The sequence below is a fragment of the Giraffa tippelskirchi genome, chromosome 3 (assembly GCF_054371585.1).
Source record: "Giraffa tippelskirchi isolate mGirTip1 chromosome 3, T2T-mGirTip1v1.2.pri, whole genome shotgun sequence".
NCBI classification, from domain to species: Eukaryota; Metazoa; Chordata; class Mammalia; order Artiodactyla; family Giraffidae; genus Giraffa; species Giraffa tippelskirchi.
Genome location: NC_137277.1, coordinates 83,881,737 through 83,900,625, shown reverse-complemented (window position 1 = coordinate 83,900,625; position 18,889 = coordinate 83,881,737). Strand labels below are relative to the sequence as shown.

The following is an 18,889-nucleotide window of genomic DNA, read 5'->3' as shown; positions in this document are numbered from 1 at the left end:
TACCCTGGCAGTTGTTTCTCATGAACTTTACCTCATGCTATTCACTGGCTAATATATCCTCTTAATCTGGGCTTTCTTCATTCCACCAGTTCAAGGTTTATATTAATTTGTAGAAAAATAACTCTTCTTCATGTAATTCCATCACTAGAAAACTCTTCCTACCCCTTCTGAACATCTTAGTACTTTCTGCCACTCTTCTGGAACTCACCATTCTACTTTGTTTCAGTTATTTCCGGTAAGTGTCTAGTGTTTGTGGCTAGATGACAACATTCTCTTTAGTTATAATTTATATTCAAATTTGCATTTGAGGTTAATCCCAAAGGCATCAAAAATACCACATTTTTGCAATGAGGAAAGGTAACAACATATCACTAAGTAAGTACACATGGAAATCTGAAATACCATTAGGAACAGCATTTTTCTACCACTCTTGGGTGGTGTTGTCTCAGAGTATTTAAACAGGCAAAACTCTTATCAACATGGAAAACTCATTTGGTCTTTGATGTGAAAACATCTTTATTGGCCTCTGTTCAGACACTAAAGTTAGTGAAAAGCAAACACCATTAATATTTGCTAGTAATGCTGGCAGCACTTGCTGCAAAAATGTTGTACAATAAACATTTCTGCTGTTAAAAGATATATTCCAGTGTCAGAAACTTGTTATTGGAAGTAAGATAAAATTGCCTGTGGTTATACTGCTAAGTTGTACTTATTTTCTAAGAATTTTTTTGTTAAGTAACTTAGAAGCCAAGAAGCCATAGCACAATTTCCTTTTCATTCTCAGGGGACTTCCTCAGGTAAGGGCATGTCTTTTAAGAAACCTGTTCCATAATTAATGTTTCAGGCCTCTTGAACCACCAAACCAGCACTAAGAGCAAGTTTTGGTTTGTCTGACTTAAGCTGATCTTATTTAAAATGAACTGGGGACTTGCTGGTGGTCCAGTGGTGAAGACTCCGGGCTCCCAATGCAGAGGACCCAGGTTAGATTGCTGGTCAGGGACTAGATCCTACATACCTCAACTAAGAGTTTGCATGCCATAACTAAAGATCCTGCATGCTGCATATAAGACCTGGCACAGCCAAATAAATATTTTAAAAATAAATGAATTATGGCTTTAAAAATTAATAAAATAAATAAAATGAACTTGTTACAAAGGATTGGTTAATCTAAGTATTTCCCTAGGACTTAAAAACTTTGGTATGACTTTACAATATGGACTTTGTGTTAATTGTACAGTACTTCTTAAGTTGTAAAATACATATTCTTTCAACCATTTTAAAGTGTATAATTCAGTGGCACTTGGCATGTTTACAATGTTGTACAACCATCACCAGAACACTGATTACCCCAAAAAGAATCCTCACAACTATTAAGCAGGCACTTCCCAATCTTCTCCCACTAGCCTTTAGTAACCACCAATCTGCTTTGTCTCTGTGGACTTTGTTTTTTGATCACTGCAAGGCTTGTGGGGTTTTAGTTCCCCAACCAGGGATCAAAGCTGGGTTCTCAGCAGTCAAAATCCAGAGTCCTAACTAGGACCACCAGGGAATTCCGTGTCTCTATGGATTTGCCTATTCTGAGTATTTCATATAAATAGAATCACATAATATGCAGCCTTACTGTGTCTGGCTTCTTTCACTTAGTCTGTTTCCAAGGTTCATTCATATTGTAACACTTATCAGTACCTCCTTCCTTTCTATGGCTGAATATTCCATTACATGGATATACCACATCTTATCATCAGTTTATACAAACACCTTTGTTTGTTCATCCAAACATCAATTTAGTTGTTTCCACCTTTTAGCTGCTGTGAATAGTGCTACTGTGAACATCTGTATATAAAGCTTTTGCTTGAATGCTTGTAATTCTTTTGGGTATATACCAAGGTGTGGAATTGCTGAGTCATATAATACTTCTCATTTAAATTGCTGAATTCAAATACTGAGTGGTACTATTTATGAAAACAGTGAAGGCGCCAGGAAATTATGAAACACACACTAGATGATTAACCAAAAAGTGGCAGTAGCTCTAGCTCTATAGTCTTTGACACTAGATAGTGGGAAGGATACAGATAAGTTAGTGATTCTCAAATAGTGTGCACAAAAATTACCTGGCAAACCTTTTTAAAAATGCAGATGGCTGAGTCTCAAGGCCAAATATTCTAATTCAGTAGGTCTGGAGCCTAGGAATTTGTACTTTAGACATCCTAGATGATACTGATGGAGATGGTCTTTCCACTGCACTTTGACAAACCCTTGAAGTTGATGGCTCTTTCTCAACTGAAATCAGATTAGGCAGAAGGGATTAAAGGAGTAAAATGAAGCTTTCCCAACTGTCACCCTGCAACTGTGATAACAAATAATATATCTGCTGAGGAATTATATATCTGCTGTGAGGAAAACTCAAGTCTTTCTGTAGTAGACTTTCATTTTAATAGGCAAAACTTGACCAATAAGCAACACATAGTATTACAAATAAAATGCTACTGAACCAGTTGTCATTCCCAAGATTTCTATTATAAGCACTTATTAGTATCAAAGATAAGCAATGCTGTAGCCAAAATTTGGCTTTAAATTGTAGCCAATTCAGTTTACTTTTTGATATTTGGTTTTTAATGAGAACCTTGTTTAAGCAAGAAACTAGCTACCACACAGATTGAGTTTCTTCTAAGAAGACAAGTAAGATTCACTATAGACACACAATTGCTTAATGTGAGACTTACTGACAATCAAAAATTGCCTCCCTAGCCCCAACACCCATTTAATAAGGTTTCAATTCCTAAAAACCTGACATGATTTTTAGATCCAGGTGTGTAAGACCAGCCAGGTTAGTCTTGGAAGGTAATACTGCTTCCAAGTATTGTAATTCATGTTAGCCCTTAAAAACATAAAACCATCTTAAGTAATTAACTATCCTGATTTAATCATATTTCATAGAAGCTCAAAGCACTCAAACATTTCCCCTTTATATGAATAAACAAAAGCCGTATAATTTACAATATGCAAAACAGTAAAATAAAATAATTCCCATAAAAATTATATTAGCATATTTTCCATCACCAGGGACTGGTACAGCCTCTGCCTGAATACATGTTCTTCTCAGTGATGATCTAAATTTAAATTTAGGTAAATACAAATCACAGCAAAAATTAAAGTTTTCATCTTTAATGAAATGACTTTGGAAATAACATACATTTCCATGACACCAACACTACAGTTTTTGGAGTCACAGTAAGATACACATAATTATATCTGTAATTAATATGAATGCCAACATTTCAAGCAGTAATTTCTGTTACATGGCAAACAAAATCAAGAAAGCAACCATCAAACAAAAGAGACCCATAGCTTCAGACAAGGCAAATCCCAGGATAGCATATGAGAACAGCTGCTGCTTCAGCGAAGGGTTTCTAAAAGAGACAACACATATCATTGTTACTTTGAAATATTATTCAAATTTTAGCATGGTTGATAAATGTTAAAGAACCAGATTATTAGTGTTGGGTTCTTTGTAAGCTGAAAAGTACTGGCACAGCACACTAGATCTTTTTTGGTTCTGCCTGTGACATTCCTTTCCCCTCATTCCTAATCATACGGGGAAAGGGAGGCACTATCTCCCTATGTCAATAGTCAGTCTTCATCCATTATGAAGGATTTTGATCTTCTCATCCCCGTAAAAGTATGTTTAAGATTTGATAGTTTAAATAAAAGGTCTTAAATAATAAAATGGAAACTGGTATTTTTTTAAAGCATGAGCTCTCTTGCTTTGACTTTAGACAAGGAGTTTCTCTGGTCCTGAATAGGTAAACTGGAGTCTCTCCAAGGAGTTTTGGGAGCAGTGAGTGAGCAGTGATAATACATGCAAAGTACTCAAAATGTAATGCAAGACACAGAAAGGCGCTTAATAGAAAGTAGCTATTATTATTTCACTAGTTTTCTAAGTTTCCAACTATTTCAAACACGTTTTCAAACTATTTATTTGGCAATAGAAATTACCTGGCATAACCAATGATGAGACTGCCAAAGACTGTTCCAATACCAGCACCAGAACCAGCCACTCCTACTGTGGCAGCACCAGCACCGATAAATTTGGCTGCAGTATCAATGTCTCTGTTGACCGCACTGGTCTGAAACTCCCTTTGGATTAACTGAGACACACCATTCTGGGTGCCATTAAATACCGTAGAGCCCTAGAGAGCAGGAAATAAAGGCAAAGGTCAAATCAGTAATCATAGTTAGCTATTTTAATCATGGTACTGTCAAAATGATGACCATTTCTCTATATTTGTAGCTGAGTTTGAATAGAAGATGGTGTGGCACAATGGAAAACTCTAGGGCTTAGAATAATTCCAGTCTTGCAGAAAAGGAACAACAGCATCTACACCACATAAGGTCTTTGAAAATTAAGAAACAGTGTATGTGCATATGCTTTTTAATAGAGTAGGCTGTTCAGTAACTGTTGCTATCAAAATCTTAAACACCAGCAACTCAAAACTATACAGTTAAGTATATATATTAATTATATTTCCTGGCCAAAATTCAGGTGAACAAGTTTTGGATAAAGTTTCTTTCATTGGCTCATCCTCTGCAAATTTTTTGGATGAAAGGGTGCAAAGGACTGCCTAAAACCATTCACTAATGAGGTTTTCCCCCTTCACTTTGATAAAGACTCTAAGACTTATTTGGTAGCATTAGTTAATTTTACCTCTCCAGTCCTAGTCTCTGGTCGAGATAACACTGATGCAGATATTGGTCTGTATGCAACTCTGGATCCAGCTCTGATCTGTTCATGAAAAAGATTCCATGTATTAAGACAACAGATATGACTTCAAGGACCCTTCCCACACCATGAATTCTAAAAAGGTAAGCTGCAAAAAGGAATCAGAAAGATCATGACTTTTCTCTATTGATTCTTATCCTGGCTATTTGATCATTTTTCAATGCATGAAGCAATTTTAACAAAGCTGAAAATGAAATTTTAAAACTTATTCATAATGTATTTGTAATACTCTGAACAAAACTTTTAAGCAATTAGTTAGAAAGAGTAAGTATTGCTTTTAAAATTTCAATTATTGTAGTGCCACAATTCAGATCAGAAAACCAGCAATAAATACCCCACATTCTTTGGTAAGTTAAGTGTATCAACAAGTACATAAGCACTATAAACGCTTGTCATTGTAAATAGCCCATTAGTTAATATGAGCTCCCGCTATTTCTAAGATTATTGCTATATGTCCATTAATCATAAAATTAAAAAGCAGTTTAAACAATTCCACATTGGTCGAAGAACAATCTTTTAAACAGTCTGACCATAAGAACATATTCCTGCCCTTGAATGTCCACTAACTAAGGTCACAGAAAATTCCTTCAGAACCAAGACCTGATTCTCTAAGACAAATCCTCCAGATCTTCACACAAAGTGCCCAAAAATGGTTTTGGAAATAACACCCCAGAGGCAATAGACACTTTCGGCTCCCGCACTAGCCGCCTATGCCCACACAGGGTGAGGCAAAGTCCCTCCCTCTACAGCATCGAGTTTGACCTACAGATCGTAATGGAGACCTCAGCGGCAGCTAACGTAGGCCTCATGGCCCCTTCCACCCTTCTCTGCACCCCCACCCTCGCGTGCCCCGATCCAACAGGGTGTCGGAGGAGGTGGGGGAGGGGCCATTCCAGGACAAGGAGCAAGGAGGGTTTGACCTACACCGAGCTGGGCCTGACAACTAGGCCTCGACGGTTCTCCATAGCCAGAGTGGAGGGGAGGAGCGAAGTAAGAAACCCCAGGAAGGAAAAGGAAAGGGATAAAAAGACACAGAGGTAAAGAGGCGTGAGGGAACTGTCCTGAAAGGGCCGTGAGTCCCGCGCGGAGGTGACCCATTCAACAACGTGGACGCCCGGGCCAAGAGGTCCGGCCCTCGAGCTCCGGGCCCAGTCTGGGCTACGCACCAGAGCTGGGGTGCAGGCAAGCTTGGCGCAGGCGAACATCTTGCACTCTTTGGGGCAGCGCAGCTGTAGGACTTGGGTGACAGGAGACGATGGTTCCTCTCCCGCTTCCTCTCTGCGGAGGCAAAGAGCTTAAGGTCAAGTGTCCTCCGAGGGCCCGTACTTCCACCCAAGTCCCTTGGGTTCCTGTGCACGCGGTCACCTCGGGCCCAGTGCCAAACGAGGCGCCGGCGGAATGAATGGGTCCCTCTGGGGCGCGGCTCCACCACGACCAGACCCGGCTCCTGCGCCCTCAGCTTACCTTCCAGGGAGGTGGCGGCGGTGGCAGCGGCAGAGGTCGAAGGAATGGGGCTGGGCGCGCAGGCGCAGTCCAGCTCTTATCCGCACCGCAGCACCCGGATGGAGAAGGCGGGGAATCGGGGGCAGCCCGGAAGACGCTCAAGGTCACTTTGTAACAACTTTATTGGTAACCAGTCGGAAAGGACAGAGACAACCGCCCCAAGGTGGAGTGGCGGGCAGAAGAGGGGTGAAGGAGAGACAAAAAGTAGATATTGAAAACTAGCCCAGGGAGGGGGAACTGAACGGATTATTTAGCCTTTGATCTAAGCTGGTCGCAGGATAGTGGGACTTAATCTTTCAGTTGACTTTCTTAATGAGATTTGGCCTTTGATCAGTTGCTAGGTTTCTTTCGTAAAAGAGATCCCTTCCTGGTCATTCTTCTCTGTGAAATAGGAGTCTATGGGAAAACGGTTCATTCACTGCTTAGCAGAAAGTGAAAATACATTTCTGTAAAGGAATCTGAAAAAGAGTTCCAGAAGTCTGGAATAATCTTTTGGGGGAAAGTGGGCCAGACCTTCTGGGACAAGTTCAGTTCAGTTGCTCAGTCTTGTTCCACTCTGCGAGCCCATGGACTGCAGCACGCCAGGCCTCCCTGTCCATCACCAACTCCCGGAGTTTACTCAAACTCAAGTCCATTGATTTGGTGATGCTGTCCAACCATCTCATCCTCTGTCGTCCCCTTTTCCTCCCACCTTCACTCTTTCTCAGCATCAGGATCTTTTCAAATGAGTCAGTTCTTCGTATCAGGTGGCCAAAGTAGTGGAGTTTCAGCTTCAGGATCAGTCCTTCCAATGAATATTCAGGACTGATTTCCTTTAGGAGGGACTGGTTGGATCTCCTTGCAGTCCCAGGGACTCTCAAGAGTCTTCTCCAACATCACAGTTCAAAAGCATCAATTCTTCGATGCTCAGCTTTCTTTATAGTCCAACTCTCACATCCATACATGACTACTGGAAAAACCATAGCCTTGACTAGACGGACCTTTGTTGACAAAGTATTGTCTCTGCTTTTTAATATGCTGTCTAGGTTTGTCATAGCTTTTCTTCCAAGGAGCAAGCGTCTTTTAATTTCATGGCTGCAGTCACCATCTGCAGTGATTTTGGAGCCCCCCAAAATAATACTTGGACAAAGGAATAAGCCCCTCCCCAAAAAATACTGGGACAAAGGAATAAGCAAATGAATAGATATAAGAGCTTTGTGACTTGGGCACAAAGTTACCTCTTGGTAAAGGAGAGAGGTCAGTTTTTCTTTCAGCCCTGTGATTGGAAGAATTAAGGGATTGTAAATGTTTTTTCATGTAGGGCCAGGGATTAAAGAAAGTCCGAGTATTTTCAGACCTGACCCAACTTTAACACTTGTTTTGGGTAACTTTGGACCTCAGATGAATACAGAAATATCTCAGGAAAACAATGGCTCTTACTGGACTTCTGTCAGGTCTTGAATTCTGTAAATCTGACTTACTAGTTCTAACAACTGGTTATGGAGGTGGTACAAGTCAACATGAAAGATTAAGTATCTAGGAATGTCTAGGGACTGAAATCCTACCCACTTGGCCTAGAGCCCTGAAACAACATGGACCCAGAGGATCACCTTTTTTTCTAGTTGGCACAATGGTGCAGTATCATCTAGCAGTAATCCTTGGGAGAAGCCCTCAGAACTAAAACTTGAAGAATGAATTAAGACTGATCCACTTCATAGGCAATTAAGACACTGATCCAGCTTCATAGGCAAATGCTTCATACTCACATGCAAGCTAATCATTTTAGGCTTAATCTTTAGCACATAAAACAGAGTTAATTCACATGTGCAGTTCAAGGAGAACTTATTAGTATATTTTCTGAAGCACTCAATTCTTGCCTGAAGTATGTGGTAAGATATCCTTTGATGTCTAAAGTTGAAGAAACAATAATGCTCTGTAGCAGTCAGGGTTTGCCAGAGAAACAAAACTAGCTGGAAGAAAAATTTGACCTCTCTTGATAGGATCCTACTGGTTCTGTTTCTGTGGAGAACCCAGACTAACACAGAGCATTATTATATTAAGCATTATTGTTTATATATATATAGGCTTCCCAGGTGGCACTAGTGGTAAAGAACCCATCTGCCAATGCAGGAGACGTGGAAGATCCCCTGCAGGAGGGCCTGGCAACTCACTCTAATATTCTTGCCTGAAGAGCCTGGAGGGCTGCAGTTCATAGAATCGCAAAAAAGACACAAGTAAAACGACTTAGCATGTGTGTGTGCCTACACACACACACACACACACACACACACACACACACAGAAACACACAGAAACACAGACAGAGAATGACCATGTGGAATTAATTGACTTATGTGGTTATAGAGACTGAGAAGTTCCATGAACTGATGTCTTCAAGCTGGAGACTCAGGAAAGCTGATGGTATAATTGAACTGGATCTGAAGGCCTGAGAATCAGGGAGGCCAATGATATAAATCCCAGTCTGAGAAAATAAGATGGAATGGCCCTTCAGTAGTGAGACAGGGAGAAAAAAAGTGAATTCTTCCTTTCTCTGACTTTTGTTCTATTCCTCAATGGACTGGATGATGGCCACCCACATTGGGGAGGACAATCTACTTTACTGAGTCCACAGATTCAAATGCTGATCTTGGTGGGGAGGGAGGCTCACTAGGGAGGGGATATATATATATATATAAAATTATATATGTAATTATGACTGATTCACATTGATGTACGACAGAGACCACTACAACACTATAAAGCAATTATCCTCCAGTTAAAAAAAATCTCATCCAGAAACACCTTCACAGACACTAGAAATAATGTTTAATATACATACTCCTGTGCCCAGTCAAGTTGACACATAAAATTAATCATCACAAGCCTTATACTTAAGTAATAGATTATCTTAAGGGAAAAATTATTCTAAATGCATTTGTGTATGGAGATGGCTTAGAGAAAAGCCCTTCCTCTCCAGCCATAAATCAGTAGCAGTAATTGTTGAGAAGAGGCAGGAGAAAAGCCAGGCCCCCTAACAGTCTCACTTCCATGGTGCATATGGGTTAGTTGCCTATAGGAGTGAGAGGTACCCTCTGTGTCCAGGCTCCCGCCTGACATGTGTCAGCATGTCAATGAGCAGATGAGTTGGCCTAGAAGAGAACAGGTCCTTTGTGGGTTCTGCGAGTTAGAGTTTAAATATTTATGAAGAATTTTAGGTGTTCAAAGAACAGATGTTCTACCTTTGAGAACAGCGTGTGTGTGTGTGTGTGTGTGTGTGTGTGTGTGTGTGTGTGAGTTTAAAACAGAGAGACAGAGACACAGAGAAAGACAAATAATAAGTTAGTAATAAGTATTTAATCCTGTCTACATTTTTAATTAGACTGTGGAGTCAGTCATGTTAAGTTATGGGACATTAGAATTAGGTAATATCTGATAATATCTGAGTGATGATGGCATGAGGAAGAAAGGAATGGGGCAGTAAAAAGAAGTATGAAAGATAATTTCTAAATAAATCCTTCCGTATCCTGCATGCTCCTGTGCAATGTGACTTTGCTACTCATCTCATCTAATCTACTGCTTGATATTTAATATAGAAAGGTCATTTACATTAAAAGAAGATGAATACATATATGAATATGAGATCATGTTCCTCTGCTGACTCTAACCCATCTCGAAGTAAGTAACTTACTCCTTTTCCAATTAATATGTCAGATGCTGCTAGTTACCTATTCAGCATTTATTCTCCCCTTCTCTCTTACTCACAGGATCCTGCTCCCAGTTAAAAAAATACTGAGCTTCCCAGGTTCACTTACAGTTAGGAATTATCAATGGTTTGTGAGTTGAAGTTACTTGGCAGTACCTCTAAGAATGCTTAGAAAGAAGTTAGAGGCAGCTGGTTCATTTTTTTTTTTTCTTTCTCTTTCTTTTTCCTGCCTGGAATATGAACCCAGTGTCTGGAGGTGAAGCAGCAATCTTGCAACCATGAGTACAGAAGCCACACATTAAGTATGGAGAAGATGGGAAAGAAAAGGAGCCGGATACCACTCAACCATAAAAAAGAATGAAATTTTGCCATGTGAAACAACATGGATGGACTTGGAGGGCATTATACAAAGTGAAATAAGTCAGGCAGAGAAAGACAAATACTATATGATATCACTTATATGTGGAATATAAAAAATAAAACAAGGTAGTGAGTACAACAAAAAAGAAGCAGTCAGAGATATAGAGAACAACCTAGTGGTTACTACTGGGGAGAGGGGAAGGAGAATGGGGAAGACAGTGGGAGGGGATGAAAAAGTACAAACAATTATGTATAAAATAAATAAGCTACAAGGATATACTGTACAGCACAGGGAATATAGCCAATATTTTATATGACTGCAAATGGAGCATAATCCTTAAAAATTGTTAATCACTATGTTGTACACCTGGAACTTTACATCAACCATGTTTCAATTAAAAAATAAATAAATAAGGAATCTGAGTTTTTAACTTTTTTTTAGAGTAGCTACAGCAGCCCTTAACTGCCTATTTATGGACTTCATGGTACAGGAGAAAATCAATCTATTTGGTTAAGCCACTGAAGTCAGTTTTCTGTTATGTGCAGCTGAACACAATCCAAACTGATACATAATTCTGTAGATTTACACCTAAAACTTTTTTGGATTTTAGGCTGTGATTATAGTGGCCTATTCTCTCACAGAATTTACATTAACTTACATCTGTCTTTTTTCCCTTATCTGCTAGGTATTTCTGCTGGGACCAACCACAAGACAGAAATCATATTAGTAATTTGAACAGGGAAAATTTAATATAAACTTCATTAATAGGTAAAAGGTATCTAACTACTAAAAATGGGAGAGTAGATTCTAAAGGGTCTAGAAGTAGAAACTATAAGAATAGCTGCTACCCTTGGCTGAGGTAGAGTGAACAGTAAGGAAGAATTTAGAAATTTAGAGGAGAGGGCATGGCTGTCAAAGGAACTTGCAGTCCACAATCCACTTGTGGTGAAGAAAGTTGCTGGAGGCAGGGGCCACACAAGTGAACCATGAGGACTGCTGAGGTGAACACAACCAGGGCTCTGCTGCAAGCCAATCCACCTCAAGAAGAAAGAAAAGTCCTTCCTCTTGGTCTGGCTTCAGTGTCTTTCCAGCACCCTCTATTGGCCAAACCTAACATTCTGCCAGTTGTCATAGCGGAAATGCCTATAGGGTCCAGTTGTAGAATAGAAACAAGGCAAAGAAGCATGGATTTCTAGCTGAGAGTCATAAGTTACTAACTAGCAGAGACGGTAAGATTTTTAAGGGCAGGAATTAGGTCTAATTCATATTTATGTCTTCCACAGCAGCTAACATAGAGTATTAAACATAGTAGTCACTCAATAAATGTTTGCTCAGTAGTAACTAAGGTACTTAGCATGGTTGAAGTAATTTGCAAAAACTTATTCTTCTAACTAAAATTTTAGGCCAATTTGTGGGACAGATTGGAATGACCTCTAGAATTTCTTTTTCTTATTCGTATGCAAAATTCAAACTTAGAGAACTCGAGGAACATTTTCTTTTTTTTTAATTTGTGGCATGAGTTTATTCAAATAAACATTCTGTGTGTGTACCTAAGAAGGATTCTGTATTTATAGTCTTGTGCACCTAAATAATTCATTAAAAAAAAACACAATAAAGCCCTTTATTGACCTGTTCTAAGATACAAAGGGGCTACCCAGGTAGCTCAGTAGTAAAGAATACACTTGCCATTGCAGGAGATGCAGGAGATGCAGTTTCGATCCCTGGGTCTGGAAGATTCCCTGGAGTAGGAAATGGCAACCCGTTTCAGTATACTTGCCTGGAGAATCCCATGGACAGGGGAGCCTGGTGGGCTACAGTCCAGGGTGTCACAAAGAGTTGGACACAACTGAGCTTGCCTGGAGAATCCCCTGGAGAGAGGAGAATGGAGAGCTACAGTCCTTAGGGTAGCAAAGAGTAAGACATGACTGAAGCAACTGAACGTGCATACATGCATGCATGAATGACTGAGCACACACAGCACACATGATACAATAGAATATTGGCAGAAATGGGACATGAGCAGAAGCAGAATAGGCCCTGGGCTTGTTTGTGAGGCAGGCAAGGTTTGTCGGTGGTTAATCTTTGACGTTTTTCTCAAAGCCTTTGGTCTGTCAGTGGGCAACTGACTCTCTCTGCCCGTACCTTGTACTTTCTTGGTATCTCGTGGCTATGTTAGGCTCTCCATGGCAACAGCTACTGATGCTATCTCTTTCCAGGTAGTTTCCACTTCTGAGCTCTTACCCATGTAAAATCTAACTTATTGCTTCCTTCAGTGGTGCATATACCAAAATTATAATGATACAGAGAAAACCAGCATGGCATCTGTGCAAGGGTGACACTCAAATCCATCATGTATTCCATATTTTTATAGTCTGCTACTATTTACCTCACAAGTGGAAAAGGAATGTAAATGCATCTAAGAAGGAGAGAGAATTACAAATACATTTCCTATGTTTTAAAAATAGAAGGTTCAAAAATGGTTCCCAATATGAGAAGGAATGGATTGAAGGGAACAGGAATAGATGCTAACCCTCTTTGAATATACTTTGCTTTCTGGATTTGGATTTGGAACCATGCAACTCATTTAAAAAAGTGAAAAAAAATTAAATCCCCTACAAATTTAAACAAATGAATTCTACCTATCTAGTTGGTAGCATAACCATAATTTACTCTTCGTAGGAATAAAGAGTCCAGAAATGGATAAAAAGAACAAACAGCTCCTTGATAATCAGCTTCATGCTCCCTGGCCCCTTTCCTGTTCCTCCAGCACCCCAAACATACTGCCCCATAGAACTGCATGTTTTTCTCCTTTAGTTTGGAACACCTTATGTTTACTTGGCTTAACCTCCACTTCATTCAAGTTTTTGCTCAAGTCACCTCTTAAGTGTGGCTTTCCTGGATCCTTTACCTAACTTTATATTTCTCCATGGCTGTTATTGCTATGCTGGCATCATTTATGGCCTGTTTGTTTGTATCTCACATTAGACTCTAACTTCTTAAAGAGATGGGAATACCAGACCACCTGACCTTCCTCCTGAGAAATCTGTATGCAGGTCAAGAAGCAACAGTTAGAACTGGACATGGAACAACAGACTGGTTCCAAACCAGGAAAGGACTATGTCAAGTCTTTATGTTGTCACCCTGCTTACTTAACTTATATGCAGAGTACATCATGAGAAACGCTGGGCTGTATGAAGCACAAGCTAGAATCAAGATTGCCAGGAGAAATATCAATAACAATAACCTCAGATATGCAGATGACACCACACTTATGGCAGAAAGTGAAGAAGAACTAAAGAGCCTCTTGAGGAAAGTGAGAGAGGAGAGTGAAAAAGTTGGCTTAAAACTCAACACTCAGAAAACTAAGATCATGGCATCTGGTCCCATCACTTCATGGCAAATAGATGGGAAAATAATGGAAACAGTGACAGACTTTATTGATTGGGGCTCCAAAATCACTGCAGATGGTGATTGCAGCCATGAAATTAAAAGACGCTTGCTCCTTGGAAGAAAAGCTATGACAAACCTAGACAGCATATTAAAAAGCAGAGACATTACTTTGCCAACAAAGGTCCATCTAATCAAAGCTCTGGTTTTTCCAGTAGTCATGTATGGATGTGAGAGCTGGATCATAAACAAAGTTGAGCTCCAAAGAATTGATGCTTTTGAATTGTGGTGCTGGAGAAGACTCCTGAGAGTCCCTTGGACTGCAAGGAGATCCAACCAGTCCCTCCTAAAGGAATTCAGTCCTGAATATTCATTGAAAGGACTGATGCTGAAGCTGAAACTCCAATACTTTGGCCACCTGATACGAAGAACTGACCCATTTGAAAAGACCCTGATGCTGAGAAATATTGAAGGTGGGAGGAGAAGGGGACGACAGAGGAGGAGATGGTTGGATGGCATCACTGACTCAATGGTCATGAGTTTGAGTAAACTCCGGGAGTTGGTGATGGACAGGGAGACCTGGTGTGCTGCAGTTCATGGGGTCACAAAGAGTCCTACACAACTGAGTGACTGAACTGCACTGATACGAGAGCAGGGACTTTGTTTCGTTTATTGCTATATCTACATAGCCTAGAACTTGCTTGACCTGTTTATAAGCACTCACTACATTTTTAAGCAATGAAGTTGGAGAAGGAAAGGAGAAACTGTTAAATTTTCTTCACATGTGCATCTGCGTGCTTACCTCTGCATTATTTGATATGTTACCACAAGCATGAACTTCAACAGTTAAAAAAGCAATAAGTTAGGAAAGTTTTAATTTATGATAACTGATAAATATATTATCCCTTCTGTGGCACCTGCATTAATGAAACCAAAAGGAAGCATTATTAAATGTTGAATTTCAGTTCTTGGTGATGGGCTTGGGTGTACTTTTGGGCAGTAGCCCTATCCAATACATTTCAAATTATATTCAAACTCTAATCTATTCATGGTAAGGCTATTCTTGTTTTAGACCATCAGGTATGTGTGGATGTGGGTGTGTATACCTTCTTATCTATATATTGGCTGGAGTTTCTTGTATTCTTTTATGTGATAGGAAGGTATATTGTCAGTTTCAGCTATATGTGTGTGTATATACATTTACACACATACACACACACACACACACACACACACACACACACACACACACACACACGCCATGCCATGTGGCTTGTGGGATCTCAGTTCTGCAACCAAGGATTGAACCTGGGCCATGGAAGTGAAAGCACTGAAGCCTGACCACTTGACCACCAGGCGACTCTCGTATTACTCTACTTTTATTTAGTTTTTCACATTTTTTGTCCTTCAGATTCATGTGCTAATCATTCATTCAACAAGCATTTTATTTATTTATTTTATATAATTGTGAGCCTGCTTTCTATAAGGATTTTTTTTGCTGAGAATTCTAGAATAAAATATGTAGTACCTAAGGTAAAATTAAAAGCCTTTTTTTTCCTGGTCCCCTACTACTTTGCTATTAAAATCCTCTGGTCTTCTATAGGTTTTCATGCTACTCTCTCAATTCATCCTAGCCTTGTAACTTCGGCTGCTTTGCCTGGCAAAGCACAGGGGGACCTCTGAGCCTTCAGTTACCTCTTATATATATAAACAAAATACATGCTACTCAAATTCAGCTGAAGGTTAAAAATAAAATAAATGGGGGGGGCAGACTAAGCGCGGTGTTAAGAATTAGGACCAAGTTTTGTTAACTGGCTCTATTTGCTATCGTTGCTCCCAAGATTATCTAGACAAATAGTATTTCCCTTGAGATCTGATAATTCCTTCCCACATTACACTTCTCTTGCCTTGGAGTTTTTATTAAATTTGGATCTCTAACCTGCCAGAATAGTAGTCCTTTTGGCTTACTCACCCCATACTTTGACATCCAACCAATTTTCTCTTAAAAACCATCAGGAAAAGAATCCCACCAAAATTGTCTTTCTAAAATAATATAAGTAATGTATAACTACAGGCTTATAAATAATCTAAGCAATATAAAATTATAGCCAGCAAAATTATAACTGTTGTATATCCTCCTCCCCAATATTGGTTTCCTCCTTAAAAATAAAATTAACAGTATAGTGTGTACCTTTCTGGGCTTTCTTGGTGGCTCAGATGGAAAATCTGCCTGCAATGTAGGAGACCCAGGTTTGAGCCCTGGGTGGGGAAGATCCCCTGGAGAAGGGAATGGCTACCAGTATTCTTGTCTTGGTAACGCCAGGGACAGAGGAGGCTGGCAGGCTATAGTCCATGGCGTTGCAAACTTTCACTATACATTTACATGGAAAGAGTTGGACATGACTGAGCATCTGAGCATATAGGAATATTGATATATACGAATAGAGTTTTTAATTTTCTTAAAAATTTATATCTTATTTTCAATGAATAGTGCTGGGAAAATTGGATATTTGCATGTGAAATACTGCAAATCTTACCTTATACCATATACAAAAATTAACTCAAAATGAATCAAACACTTGAATGTAAGATCTGAAACTATAAAACCCTTAGAAAATGTAGAGTAAAAATCTCCATGACAATGGATTTTGTGATGATTTCTTGGATATGAACCAAAAGCCAGGCAACAAAAGAAAAAGACAGATAAATTGGGCTTCATCAAAATTAAAAATTGTATGCATCAAAAGACATTATCTAGAGAGTGAAAGGACAACCCACATAATGGAAGAAAATATTAAAAGTCATATTTCTGATAAGGTATTAATATTCAGAATATGTAAAGGACTCCTACAACTAAACAACATACCCCTCAAACAACCTAATCTATGTATGAAAAAAGGAATTCAATAGGTGTTTTGCCAAACAAGATATACAAATGGCCAATAAGCACATAAAAAGGTATACAACATCACTAGTCATTAGGGAAATGCAAGTCAAAACCACAATAAGATACCATTTCATACCAATAAGAAAGAATATGATCCAAAAAAATGAAAAATAACAATTGTTGATTAGGATGCAGATACACTGGAATCCTGGTGCAGTGATCACTGGAATGTAAAATGGTGTAGCTGCTATTGAAGACAAAGTGATGTCTCTTCTAAAAAGCTAAATAAAGAATTACCATATGATCCACAATTCCACTTCTAAGTATATACTCAAGATAATTGAAAGCAGGGACTCAGATACCTGTACATATGTTTATAGCAGCATTATTCAGCATATTCCAAAAGGTGGAAATAATACAAATGTCCATCAACAAATGAATGGATAAGCAAAGTATGGTATATACACACAATGGGATATGTATGCTGGAGAAGGTGTGGAGAAAAGGGAACCCTCCTATACTGTTGGTGGGAATGTAAGTTGGTGCAGCCACTATGAGAAACATTATGAAGTTTCCTTAAATACTAAGGAATATAGAGTTACCTATGATCTAGGAATCCCACTCCTGGGCATATCTCTGAAGAAAGCTCTAAATCAAAAAGATATATGTACCTTAGTGTTCATAACAGCACTATTTACAATAGCCAAGACATGGAAGCAACCTAAGTGTCCATCAACAGATGAATGGATGAAGAAGATATGCCTTCTTTATCCATTCATAAATGGAATATTACAACAGAATATTACTCAGTCATAATAAAGGATGAAATATCGCCATTTGCAACAACATGGATGAACCTAGAGATTATCATACTAAATGAAATCAAGTCGGACAGAGAAAAACAAGTATCATGTGATATCATGTATATGTGGAATCCAAAAAAAAAAGTGATACTAGTAAACTTATGTACAAAACAGAAACTGAGTCATAGAAAACAAACTCAAATGGGGAAAGGGAGTATTGCCTTTCTGTTGCTAAATCATGTCCAACTCTTTGCAATCCCATGGACTGCAGCATTCCAGGCTCCTCTGTCCTCCACTATCTCCTGGGGTTTGCTCAAATTCATGTCCATTGAGTCATTGATGTTATTAAACCATCTCATCCTCTGCCACCCCATTCTCCTTTTGTCTTCAATCTTTCCCAGCATCAGGGGCTTTTTCAGTGAGTCAGCTCTTCACATCAGGTGGCCACAGTATTGAAGCTTCACCTTCAGCATCAGTCCTTTCAATGAATATTCAGGGTTGATTTCCTTTAGGATTGACTGGTTTGATCTCTGTATAGTGCAAGGGACTCTCAAGAGTCTTCTCCAGCACCACAGTATGAAAGCATCAATTCTTTGGCACTCAGCCTCCTTTCTGGTACAACTCTCACAGCTATACATGACTATTAGAAAAACCGTATCTTTGACTATATGGACCTGTGTTGGCAAAGTGATGTCTCTCTCTTTTTTTTTGCAGTCCCTAAGTTTTTATTACCATGAGTTTCCAAAAATAAGCATCTATATTAGTGTGGGAGGAGAGGGTAGGGAAGGGAGAAGGAATTCTGCTCTACTGGTGGTAAAGTTCCAAGGTTCATCCATCATGGATGTCATAGTCCCCCAGAGAAACCTGGTCCTTAAAAATTGTGTACCACTTCTTCAATACAATCTTGTTCCAATGGGTACCAGTTTGGGCTGTGATCAGCTTCTTAAGGTCCCCAATGGTGTCATCAGTATTGCATGTAATGCGGACCTTCTTCCCCAGATGGTCATTGCAAACAACTTCAATCATCCTGGTTGGAGCTTAAATTGCCTAGAACTGACTGACACCACCCTCCTCACTCAAGTCAATGTCTCTGCTTTTTAATATGCTGTCTAGTTTTGTCATAGTTTTCCTTTCAAGGAGGAAGCATCTTTTAATTTTGTGGGTGCAGGCACCATCTACAGTAATTCTGGAGCCCAAGAAAGTAAAATCTGTCACTGTTTCCTCTTTTCCCCCTTCTATTTGCCATGAAGAAATGGGACTGGATGCCATGATCTTAGTTTTTTGAATGCAGGGTTTCAAGCTAGCTTTTTCACTCTCCTCTTTCACACTCATCAAGAGGCTCTTTAGTTCTTCGTCACTTTCTGCCATTAGAGTGGTATCATCTGCATATCAAAGGTTGTTGATATTTTTCCCAGCAATTTTGATTTCAATAACAAGCAAGCTTGGGATTCATCCAGACTGGCATTTCACATGATATACTCATGTGA

General features: G+C 39.3%; 1 protein-coding gene, 1 long non-coding RNA gene, 1 other non-coding gene and 1 pseudogene across 3 annotated transcripts; 2 read left to right on the top strand and 2 right to left on the bottom strand.

Moving 5' to 3' along the window:
• Nucleotides 1-498: 498 nt before the first annotated feature.
• On the bottom strand, nucleotides 499-6,296 carry ATP5MC3 (ATP synthase membrane subunit c locus 3). Its single transcript, XM_081585376.1, has 5 exons — nucleotides 6,245-6,296; nucleotides 5,947-6,058; nucleotides 4,706-4,783; nucleotides 3,997-4,190; nucleotides 499-3,410 (listed from the first exon to the last, which is right to left on the bottom strand). The coding sequence occupies exons 2-5, from the start codon at nucleotides 5,983-5,985 to the stop codon at nucleotides 3,296-3,298; spliced, it is 426 nt and encodes a 141-aa protein (XP_081441502.1). The 5' UTR covers nucleotides 5,986-6,058; nucleotides 6,245-6,296; the 3' UTR covers nucleotides 499-3,295.
• A 119-nt stretch (nucleotides 6,297-6,415) lies between these two features.
• On the top strand, nucleotides 6,416-10,735 carry LOC145543556 (uncharacterized). The gene is made up of 3 exons (XR_014080859.1): nucleotides 6,416-8,151; nucleotides 9,855-9,936; nucleotides 10,212-10,735. It is a non-coding gene; the product is annotated as an uncharacterized LOC145543556 (long non-coding RNA).
• A 1,852-nt stretch (nucleotides 10,736-12,587) lies between these two features.
• LOC145543913 (U6 spliceosomal RNA) lies at nucleotides 12,588-12,692 on the top strand. The gene has a single exon (XR_014081158.1). It is a non-coding gene; the product is annotated as a U6 spliceosomal RNA (small nuclear RNA).
• A 5,538-nt stretch (nucleotides 12,693-18,230) lies between these two features.
• LOC145541454 (ubiquitin-like protein 5 pseudogene) lies at nucleotides 18,231-18,428 on the bottom strand (annotated as a pseudogene).
• Nucleotides 18,429-18,889: the final 461 nt, after the last annotated feature.